The sequence below is a fragment of the Bemisia tabaci genome, chromosome 3 (genome assembly GCF_918797505.1).
Source record: "Bemisia tabaci chromosome 3, PGI_BMITA_v3".
Lineage (NCBI taxonomy): Eukaryota > Metazoa > Arthropoda > Insecta > Hemiptera > Aleyrodidae > Bemisia > Bemisia tabaci.
The window spans coordinates 59,595,001-59,607,217 of record NC_092795.1 but is presented as its reverse complement, the minus strand read 5'-3'; the positions used below and the strand labels follow the sequence as shown (position 1 = coordinate 59,607,217).

Genomic DNA, 12,217 nt, shown 5'->3' with positions numbered 1-12,217 from the left:
TTCATGCAGGAGTCTTTCAATAAAATGAAGGAGAGTGGGTGATGAGACGGTCTTATTCAAAAGTGGTCATTTCCAATCTCCCCCTGTTCTACGAAATACTTTCAGGGTCGATAGAGGATCACCTCTCAAGTCCAAAACATTGACGATTTTTTGAAATCAAACAATTACGGATAGAGGGGAAGGGGGGGGGTCAAAGTTAAAACCTCAAACTAGCATAACTCGTGAACGGCTTGTCGTAGAGAGATGATCTTGGTTTCAAAATTTAGAGAAAACCGCCAATTTTAACATAATAATGACAAAATTGGTCCATTTTGAAAATTTCACCCATTGCTGTCACGATGGCGTAGCTCAAATTTTCAATTTCTTTCATTTTCAGTTGGGGTGATACCTTTTTAGGTCACTCCTAGACAAAATCATTCGTCAAAAATGACAAGATCAGGATAAATGATTAATATGCGATGGATACAGGGGAATCAAAGTTTTCGATCATAAAAAAATTTATGTTTAACACCTTCAAACCGGTTCTCTCGGTATAAATAAGAGGAAACAAGAGGAGCTGCTAATAAAAGCGTACCACTTGAGCGTTTTAAAAAATTTTAGTCCATCCTAGAGAAACAATTTGAAACAGAGTCATGATTTTTTAAAGTTGATGCAGCGAGCGTCAGCTGAGGCTACTCCTGTAACATTCATATGTCTCGATATTGTCTTCTTTTTTAATAATTTTCTTAGGGAATGACTAATGGGGTATCGCAATGCGTGGTCGGTTTGGGGGCATGAGTGATCTTGGGACTCGGAACAAACCAGGTTCTAGTGTACCGCACCCATTTTGAAAAATTATATCTCTCCTCCAATTTGTTTTCCGAGGATGAACTTGTGCTTCTTTTGAAGCTTAAACGGTCTCCTTTCACCAAAAATATTTTTGTTACTTTTAACTGCGAATCCCTCAACGTTACAGCTGAAAGTGTGAAAATTGGAATTACGGCAACGTGGCAGCAATGGATGACATTTTCAAAATGGACCAATTTTTAAAACATTGCCTGAAAGCATGTGGTATTTTCTAAATTTTGAGACCCAGGATCACCTGTCTTCAACAAACCATTAGCGAGATATGCGAGTTTAAATTGTTTACTTTGACTCCCCTCCCCTCTCCCCTCGGATTGTCCGATTTCAAAAATCGACAGTGTTTTGGATCTCGAGAAGTAATCCTCTATCAACTCTGAAAATATTTCGAAGATCATGCCAAGGTTGAAAAAAGGCAAAGCTTTGTTCACAGTTCGAAGAGCCAAAAACGTGAATTCTGACATTGAATGAGCGAAAATGTCTGTGTGTGTTTCATGTGCGTGTGTGTTAGTGACTACGCACTCACAGCGGAACGAGTGCGTCTTCATGAGACTGTTATCAGCAACGCGCGCCGCGCCGCTCCGTCGCTAAATAGTCACCAGAGACTCTGCGCAAAACTAAATTCGTCGAAAGTACGTCACAATAAGTTCAAAGGACGACACATGTCTGTCATGTGTCATCACTAAAGCTTATCACTGATCGGCCAGATAATACACCCACGCTCTTGCAACATCATTGAAATAGACCCGTCTTTTCGTTTTTGAGACTTGCTGGTAACGCGCGTATAAATCGAGATCATCCATCCTAACCCAATGTTCTGCGGTGGCCGTTAGTGCGTGACAAAACTTCCTTTTAGGCTTTGGTTTTAAAACATATGTTAAAGTAAATTTAGGTTAGAAATAATGCATTAACGTAGCTGAATAATATCTGAGTAGCAGACAACAGTGTTTCGGTCAAAATTCGTTCAACCCAAGTATAGAGAGGAACAAGCAGATGGAAAAGTAGGCAGAGATCTTTCAGGACCAGCCTCGAATAAACTGTGCTTGCTGCGAAGCAGTACGCATTAGTACTGAACCGAGTGCGCTTCATGATAACCACAAGTGATGTGAAGTTTTTGTTCAACCTTACAACAGTGAACGACCAATAATAATTATCACCCTCACCACGCAATGAAGCTGCATTACATGTTGTTAACATTTATGCTTACATCTGCTGCGTGCAGGGTCAGAGGCACCGTTTACACCAACAATTGGTTGAGATACTTGAATCCGTTAAATTACGGCACCAGCTGGTTCCAATACCTGAACCCGTTCCACAAAACCAGCCCGACTCAGCATCACCGCCCCAACTTAACCGCCTCGTCGGGCAACACCTCGAAAAACGTAGACAAGGTGTTCGACTACATGTTGGGCAAAGTCCGCACGCTACTGGTGAACGCCGGGCAAAGGACCATTTCCATCCCGGACATTAGCGAGCCCTTCCAGAAACTCGGGATTCAGGGGCAGTTCAGGTCGTGGAACGGGTCTTTCGAGGACCTGAGCACGATCTACCGGACGGGCGACATCCAGGCGGACGTGCGTCCTGCCTCGCTCCGCGTGCGTTTCTCCGTGGGCCTCAAAGACGCGCTCCTCAGGTACGAGAACTACCACATCAGGTTCCTCAACGTGGGCCCGGACGGGCGGCTCGCCATGAAGATCTGCGACAACTCGCTCAACGTCGACGTGACCGTGTCGTACAACCCCAAGGTGGGCATCAGCCGCTCGTGCAAGGTCAAGCTCAACCGCATCCGCCTCGACAAATTCGACGGCGTCCAGGTGGACATGACGGGGCTGGGCCCCTTCAACTGGGGCCTCAACATGGTGTCGCGATGGGCCCTCGGGGCGCTTCAGACGGACATCAAGGATAAGTTCGAGAGCGTCATCAAATCGAACCTCCAATCGGTGCTCGACTACGGCGATCTGTGCAGAAAGCTGAGGACTGGATAGAAGGTTGAGTATCGGGAAGGGAAACGAACACTGGAAAAAAAAACCACATTGGATCTAGAGTTGAAAACATTGACAAGAAAAATACTCTTGATTCAATCGGATTTTTGCTTGAATCGAAACGAAATCCGCTTAAATTAAGAGGCTTGGTTCTTGATTTAAGCTAGATTCTGATTGAATCAAGAGGACATTTTCTTGTCGATGTTTTTAAGAGTCTGGACTCTAGATCCAATGTGTTTTTTTTTTTTTTTTTCCAGAGAAGGGTTGAGCTTGGTGATGGCGATTCTTGGATCGATCTTCCAAAAGATCGATTCTTTCACGCCGATCTTCCGCGTGGATCGATCGTTTGTTTACAAACTGAGGTATAAAAAGATCGTCACGTGACGATCTTGAATCGATTCAGAATCGTCACATGACAAAAATCATATAACATTAGCTGATTTTGAAATTTCAGATCGCCGGGAAAGATCGGATCGTTGGATCGATCTTTTGACCAGATCTTTGAATCCGATCGATTCTCCTCCCTGCCGATTCACATCGATCCTGAAGAATCGATACTCAGTCCAAGAATCGCCATCTGAGCTTTTAGCCGATTCAGTGGAAGCTAGACTATGTAAATTCAAGCCATGCTTGAAAATGAAACGGATTGCACAAGAATTACATGTTCGTTTAAAAACAGTGATCGTGTTTTAGCCTTACAACTGATTGCACTTTTGCTTTAATTTACTTTTCACTCCTTGGTAGACTTTAAAATTCACTCCTTGTAGTTTATGAACCTTTAACACCATGTGAGCTACCATGTGTACACGGAAAAAAATTAAATTGCTGATTCAAAAATGCAATCGCTAAAAACAGTGAGTGCAATGTTTCAATGTAGATTTTACAAGAAAAAAATGCTACTTTAACCACCCCGTCGGTTAAATTAGTTTACAATGTGGTTAGAGTAGCATTTTTTTGTTGTAAAATCTACGTTGAAACATTACACTCACTGTTTTTAGCAATTGAATTGTTGAATCAGCAATTTATTTTTTTCCGTGTAGCTACCTACAGTGATTTTCCTTTCGGTTCCGTGATTGCATCCTTCCAGTGTTCATACTATATTTGTTCATTGCACTGATGGAAAGTTATGGTCAAGGCTGAAGCGCCTGCTACAGTCACCATGGTACAATGGTAATTTTTAAATAAGCATGTAATTATCTTGCACACTGTTTTATTGTCAAGCATGGCCTGAATTTACATAGTTTCGCTTCCATTGAATTGGCTAAAAGCTCGATACTTTGTTTCCTTTCAATTATGAGTAGCCAAAAACCGAACAATAATTTTAGTATCGGGAAATGCATTGTGATTTTCCCATCCAGCAGTAGATGCCTCCAGCAATTGGAACGGTCTGTTGCACGCAAGAAAAACATCCGTGTGAGTAGATTTAGTGGGGGTGACGTCGCACAAAAATTACGATGGTGGCATTAAAAATTGTGAAATTTTCTCATTAATGGCGCAGTTTGCGTTGTTTGAAACACCCCCTTTCAAATTTCCTGCTTCTGCGGGCAGTTTCCTGTCACCGTATACATATAGAAAAAAGCACCGGCAACTCGCAGCAACTTCCGGTGAACAAAAACTGGCAGTTCTAAACATAATATTTAGCAACATAACCTGAGACTATATGAAATAGAGAGATATAGTGTGCGTGGGCTTAGTCCACTATCAAAGATAACGTTTCGCTTCTAAACGAAACAAAAGAACAACAACCGACATGGAATCAGCAACCATTGAGGAAGCCTTGATACACGCACAAAATAAGTCTTATTTTGTTGATATTCCGTTTTAAATTCGGGATTTACTTGAAACCTTGAATTCCTGTGTATAATGATTGTCCATCGCTATATTCCAGATTTGTTTTGTTTCAGGATAAAGTAAGGACGCACACCGCAGTTCCGCTGCACACCTAAAACTTTGCGACGGTAATTAACGAGGCATATGTGCAGGCATTGGAGTGTAATGTTCAAATGCAAACCCTGCAGGAAGAATTCTACGCGAAGGGCTAGTTTGGTTGGCTACCAAAAAGAATAGGAATAAGGGCGCTATTTCCGACTGGCTTTGTCCATTTCTTTTTAGCATTCGCGTCCAAATAATAGAAAAGCTTGAATGTTCAAAGGTGAAATTTTGGACCCTACTTTGGCTGATAACTTGGAGAAAATTACCTCCGATAAGTTTCTATGATAGTTAAAAGCTCCACGATAAGTTTCGAGTTTAGAACCGAATGCGAGAGGTGCCAGCAAGTGGCGTAACCCTGCATCTAAGTCACTTAACACAAAAAAAGTGACAATGAATTACTGATCGCAGAATGAATACGCCTGCAAAATTATACTTTGTCTAAAATATAAGATTCTGATTCAATTCATTCATAGCATTACTAAATTAGAACTGACGTGTGGATAAGAAGAAACATTAGCAAATGCCTGAGAATTTGAGGTTGACAATGTCTGTAAATGAAAAATGTTTCAAATCTCCAGCCCCCTTCATAATGATTTAGTGATGCGCACTGCACTGGAAAAAAAAAATACATCGGATCTAGAGTCCAGACTCTTAAAAACACAGACAAGAAAAATACTCTTGATTCAATCGGATTTAAGCTTAAATCAAGAATCCAGCCTCTTAATTTGAGCGGATTGCCTTTTGATTAATGCTTAAATGTGATTGAATCAAGAGTATTTTTTCTTGTCAATGTTTTCAAGAGTCTGGACTCTAGATCCAGTGTTTTTTTTTTTCCCCAGTGTGCTAAATATATATCTGAACGCACCAGCGTGTTTGATTCGATAACTTGTCCCCAAGAACACAAGCTCATTGTTCCCATTATCCACGCGTGAGTGAGCAAAATACGACGCGTTGCATTTCAGTAAGTTCCTCCGTCCCCCAGATGAAGAAAGCCCCCTGTCTAGCCCGAAATAATTTATCAGGGAACGCACGGGTGTACGTTACTGGAATGCAACATGTCTCGTATCGTTTACCCGCGGATAACGAGAACACAGAATAAGTTCCTTCGGTCAAATAACCTGAACTAAACACACCCTTTATAAACAAGCGCGCTCGGAATTATCACAGGGTAGGTTCTTATCCCTTGAAACGTAGTAAAAACAAAATTTCGTAACGCTCTCCCCGAACTATACCTTTAGAGCGTTACGCAATTCATGAAAGGTACATCCTCCGGTAATGAAAAATTTTCCGGTTCCCCTGTGTTAGGTGTTCAATTTCAGTTGTTTTGCCCCGACTTTTTATATCCGATCACGAGTGACGATGTCGCGAAGTGAGATAAGGGGTACCGACAGTTAATGCCGATTAGTGACATACGATTGAAGTTGTAATCACCTTTCTTTCTGTGTGGAAATAAACCTTTGTCCGCCCTGTTTTGGGTGTGGTTTAAGTGTTTTGAGCAATTTCGGTGAGCAACTTGTTGATGAAAATTGGCAATTGGCGAGGGCGTTAAGATTTCCCAGATGGCTGAATCGAGCCCGGTTCGACGATTCGGGTGCGAGCGTGGCAAAGCCTGACTCGCAGCGAAGCTTCTGATTGGTCGATGATTTGGTCACGTTTGCTCCTATCGTGCCCTCGTGATACCTTCCACTGTACGGTTTTTCATGCCGTCCTCCGGCAGGTTTCGGCTAGCTTTTGGCCCCCATGCTTCCAGCACTGAACAATTCCGAGCACCCTCCGAGGCAAGCCGTCCCGCCGGCCTCCTCTGAAAGAGACCCGTGAACGTGGTCTTGCCACCTCAATGATACGGCGTCCCCGCAAACGGGCGCTCCAAGCCATCCACCTGAAACTCCACACCTCGAGATGCTCACAACGCCGTTGATATGAAACGTCGAACAATTTCAATCGTATCGCCGAGTTCATGCGAGACACAAATCAATTTTTTCCTTTCTCCCCTTCGAAGAGGGCTTAAACAATTTTGAAGTCAAGTTCTCTCACAAAATTGCCTTCTTTGTAATTGATTACAAATTTGTAAATGAGTACGTAAATGTAATTTTCAGTGCTTTATCTTGCTTGTAGACGTAGTTACAGTTTAAAAATAAAGTATTTTGTCACCGATAACACGCCGATATTACTTCAAGTCCTTCAAAAGACGGGTGTCGATTGAACTTGCGCTTAAACCATGGGCCCTTTGAATAGAACTTGCCACAAAAAAACAAAACGAAATGGGCAAAGCTCAACCCTCCTACAAGGCCGCTGCAACGGTGTTCCACCGCTATCTCGGGCGCCTCCGCACTCAAAGCTCACGGAATGAGAGCACCCCCCGCGGGATTTAGCCCTCGGACGTCCGCCCGCATCCCGCGAGCTCGCGAAAAAGGGGTGTTTGCATTTCGCGCATCTTGGAATTTTTGATGACTTGATGACGTAGGTGGTACAGCTGGTACAGCGACGTCCCTCACGCTGTACCCACCTACGTCATCAGTCATCAAAGAACCAGATGCCCGAAATGCAACACCTCCTTTTTTCTCTAGTCCGCGAGTCTTGCCCGTTGTCCCACCCAGACGCTCCGGACCCCAACCCAACCACGCTTCTGGAGCCGGACGTCCCGACAGACATTCGTAGCGCGTTTTCCCGCCGTCCACCTGACGGACATCCGTACTCGTCGACCACAGCTGACGCCAGGAAGGCACCCCGGACGGAGGTCTCCTCACCCCGCCCCCGGCGCAAACATACGAATCTGTCCGAAGGGGGACGTTCGCCCCACTTCTTTCCCCGCTCTCTCCGTCACTAACCATAGCGGCGAGGCGGAAGTTCATAAAAACGTGCAGTTTGTGGGGCACCCCCTCGGTGCTGTCCCCGCTCCCGCACTGGAAAAAAAAGTCTGCTACGGTCAAGCCGTCTCGGAATCTTGAGAAAAAATCAGCTTGATTCAAGAATTTTTATCTTAAAACAAGCAATTTATTGCTAAATTCAAGATTCGAGATTCTTAATTGCAGCTACCTTGTAGCTTGGATCACCTGCTAGCTTGATTTAAGCAGCGCAAAAATATTGAGTCAAACCTGCTGAGTCTTACATCAAGCCACCATGGCTGCTAATTCTAAGAAGTTGTTTCTTGATTCAAGATAATGTATACTCGATTCAAGATTCCTGGTTTCAAGCATGACACGAATCTTGGAAATAGCTGAAAAAATTAGACTTAAATTAAGTTTGCAGCCAACTTCTTGAATTAAGTTTCCATTTGATTGTAACCACTCCGCCTTCATTTTGACACGGGCATTAAGTTATACATTCCTACATTCTCAAGTCATTCCAGGATATCTCCAAAAGCCGCGCATTTTAACATTGCTGCAAATCGAGAACAAAACCCGCGGCAACGCACGACGACTTCAACATGATCCATGTCGAAGAATCAGTAACGTTTTATCCCTACGTTACGGAATTTTATGAAAAATGAATAAAACTTTCTGTATTTAGTATTGGATCCGAGCATTAAACGAAAAATAATTAAGATTCCGCCGGGTAGCTCATTTCAAGCAGCACGGCCATGCTTATTTCAAGCTATACGTTTCTTGGCGGCAAATTTAAGATTTTTTCCAGCTTGCTTCAAGCTGATTTTGATTTGTTTCAAGCTACTTTTTTTCCAGTGCGCCCACTCCACCGAGGCCGCGATCCACCAGTGCGCTTCGCCCTCCTCCATCCTTGTTTCGGACACCTCGACCCCGCCATCCGACGCCAGCACTCGGATCCTGCTGCCAGGACCAGCCGTCCTGCCAGCCCAAAGACGCTTCGGCGACATCTCGCATATGTTTCAGGTCCGAGGGAAGTGGCAACCCAGACGATTTCCACCCACACGGCAGCAACCGCCGCCACGCTCAGCTTTTGTGTTTTTCTTTTATTGTTTTACGTGTGGGACATGATTTGTCTTGCAGAAAACAGTGGTCACCATAAGTTCACTGCCGGCTCGATGATGGGGCCATCTCGACCCCGAAACGCAAACGCGTCCCGTTAAATTGTTAAATAAGCGCAAGGAAGAACGCGAAATTTTATCTTTGTTACGATGAGAGTTCCAAGTCACTTGACCAAGAGATTTACTGGTTTCCGAGCGTACCCGTGGAGAATTTATTGGCCGAGGCCTGATACGTCCTCGTACATCAAATTTAAAGCTGCGAAAGTCTGGCAGAAGACCCTTTCGGTCTCGCTTCCAGGGTTGGCAAATGTACCAAAATATACAACTTGTGAAGACAACACGAATAAGAACTTACACTACTGCAGTCATAAAAATTTTACTTTTGTAGGTACGCAAGTTTGGCTACACTGTTAAAAACTTCGAGCGCTAGTGTTTGGCGTGTTAGGGCGGACTAATTGTTTGCACTATTTTAATATACATAAGCACGGGTAGTTGCAAACACACTCTGTTTTTTAATATAAGCGACCTATTCGCCCAGCCTAAAATACAAAATGCGGGTAAAATTAACACTACGGCAGTTAGTTTTAAACACTGAATTCTGCGTGTCTCTTTGAATCAAAAAGTAAGCTTCAACTACTGGTATGTTTTGGTGAACCGAAACTTTTCGACCAGGATGCTCCGGTTATCCAACTGGAGTGCTTAAATGAACACCCTCGACTCTCTTCAGGGGGAGTATTCAGTTCAGAGATCAGTTTCTTAATTCGCCACTAGCACTTATTGGCAGTGCTTCATGAGCGAACGTGCGTGAATCCCCCCCCCCCCCCACCCCAGTCGCCTTCTCCTTCCGAAGCCTGACGGTTACTGTGCGTGTGTGCGTGCACGCTATCAAATGCGGTTTAATAATGTCTTTATTATCGTGGAATTAAGTCTCAAAATTTCATTTTAATCCTGGAGTTCTTCAACGCGGCCGAACAGGCATTGAATGATAATGGAACTGAAGCTCCTCCACAGACGTGTATTCCTCCACCTCCGCCACCATCAAATTTGATTGTTCGAACGGAATTTCTTCAGAATTCCTTTTTTTCCTCGTCAGGAATACCCCTGAACTTGAATACCACTTATTTCAAGATTATGAAAGTTGCGGCTACCTCGAGAAGCAAAGCCGAGAATGGTTGAAGCGACCGGAAGAGGTTTCAAAGAAATTGTCCCCTGCTATAATATAGAAAAGAAAGTACCATTATTGAGCCAACCAGTGTTAAACAAGGAGTTCAGCTCAGCAAAGATGAGGCAAAAGAGGCAAAGATAGTGGCAAGCCTCAGAATAAATGTTGGACGCATCATCAAGAGGATCAGATACTTTTACTTTGTAATGGGGTGGTTCTGAGAGCCCCATAAACCTAGTGCTAGAAGGTAGGAGAGCCTCTGCTCATTGGTGAACGGTCCAATTTCACCGACAGAGCACAGGGGAGAATTTCATGAGCCATTATTACACTTCATCTAGCGTTAAGAGTTCCTTTAATACTTCACACGATCAGTGTGTAATTTTATAAGTCGAAAATTTAAAAAAAAAAAGTAAAAAAAATTAAAAGTTATACGATATACGAGTTTCTCCGCCAGGGAGCTAGCTCTCCCCGCAAGAAATCGTTCACCACCTGCCCGTCGGGGGTGCCGCGGCGTGCTGCCAGCTTGATACACGCACTGACGCCTTCAAACCTAAGGGGCTACTTCAAGCATTGCGCAATGCTTGAAGTATCTCCTTAGGTTTGTAAGGGGCTACTTCACGCATTGCGCAATGCTTGAAGTATCCCCTTAGGTTTGTAGGCGTCAGTGCGCGTTTCGAGCTCGTAGCGGCGGCACGCAGCACGCTGCCAATTAACAGGTCAGAGTGTTAAAATGTAGGCAATTTGACATCAAATTCGAAATTAGCAACTCGAGAAAACATTAGTTACGAAACTTTCGTGATCCATCAGTCAAAAAATCTTCAATGGCCCCTAAAAATTGAACTTGATGGGCCACACGGCTCCTGAAACTCTAAGGTGAGTTTTGTACACCGGAAACGACGGAATTTCGTATTTTTCCCAAGTTTTGCGGAAATATCGGATTATTTCTCGCAACAAATTGAAGTTTTAAAAAAATTATTAGCTCACTTGTGACGAATTTCTTTGGCAGCAGACGCATTTTGAGCTACGACTCATCATCGGTGCAACTCACCGTCACTCGGGGCCGTAACTCGAAACACGTCTGCCGCCAAAGAAATTACCGCAAGTGAGTTACTAATCTTTCTAAAATTTTAATTACGTGACTTATGCGGAAAAAGCTCCCTCATTTTATACTTGTTGCGACGTTGCAATGGTCATAAATGAACTTGAAGTACCAAAATCATAAGGATAAGTCAGTTTTAAGACGAAAAAGTGAGACAACACAGCCATATCTCGTTAATTCAGCTTAGAAACGTGATTTTTTTTTTTTTTTTCCCCCCATGAAATTTGAGACATCAGGTGCACCGTGCCACCGGAGAGGTTGAAATTTCGAAGAAACTACAGAACAAAATCCGGGTCCGTTGAAGATACGAGAGGCAACTTTTCTGATGTCGCTGTCCAGCGATTTCGGAAAAAAATGGTTTTTCGCTTCATCCTATGGATCAAACCATTTTATCTTCTTCACAGTGAGAAATATATTTACACCTGAAAAACCACCTTGCGATGTAGCTGTATCTATAATCCAGGCGCCTGGTAAGTCTACCTGGAATTTCGGGTTCACAGCTATTTTTTTCCTACTATGTGTTTTTTGGGTCGCTAAATCCGAATCTGAAGTTACTTTACACATATCTGGTGTGCATTTGTCGCTATTTTGAAAAAATCTCCTAAAAATGCCTTTTTTGCGGTTGTTTCAAAATAGCGGCTACACATGAGATAAAATCCCGCATTTTATTGATGTTTTGAATAGTTGAAGTAATTTGGAAGAAAATGATACATACATAAGCTGGGTTTGCTCAAAAATTGGGGAAGATATAGCATCGTGAACATCGCGCCCATTCACGTTTTCGCGGCGCACCTGTCAACGCGCGGTCCGATTCACCGCGGTTCGCCAAGTCCCAAAGCGTTCCTAAGTTCAGAGTTCCGAGGTTCCTCATTTTTTTGAGCAATATCATATTTATATACCATTTTCTTCCAAATTACGTCGGCTATTCAAAACTTCAACTAAATACGGTATTTTTTCTCATGCGTAGCCGCTGTTTAAAAAAAAAAAAACGCAAAAAAGGCCTTTTCAGAAAAAATGGCGGCAATGCACACCAGATAAGTGTAAGGAAACTTCAGATTCGGTTTCAGCGACCCAAAAAACATGAAGTAAGCCCAGAAAATAGCTGTGTAGGTACCCGAAATTCCAGGTAGCCTCATTTTTAGCTATCAGGCGCCTGGTATAGTTCTCGGCAAAGGTGAGTGTATAAAATAATGGGGGAAAATGAGAACAGAGCCCGAATTTGATTTGCTGCTTGACTGTAATGTATGACAGAGAGACAA

General features: G+C 43.3%; 1 protein-coding gene across 1 annotated transcript; it reads left to right on the top strand.

Moving 5' to 3' along the window:
* Positions 1–1,558: 1,558 nt before the first annotated feature.
* On the top strand, positions 1,559–5,203 carry LOC109030766 (uncharacterized). The gene is made up of 2 exons (XM_019041887.2): positions 1,559–2,828; positions 4,727–5,203. Exon 1 carries the CDS (start codon positions 2,010–2,012, stop codon positions 2,823–2,825), a length of 816 nt encoding a protein of 271 aa, XP_018897432.2. The 5' UTR covers positions 1,559–2,009; the 3' UTR covers positions 2,826–2,828; positions 4,727–5,203.
* Positions 5,204–12,217: the final 7,014 nt, after the last annotated feature.

What these genes read in the sequence shown, in the direction of transcription:
- LOC109030766 (XM_019041887.2), top strand. Translation starts at nt 2,010, where the DNA reads ATGAAGCTGCATTACATGTTGTTAACATTTATGCTTACATCTGCTGCG.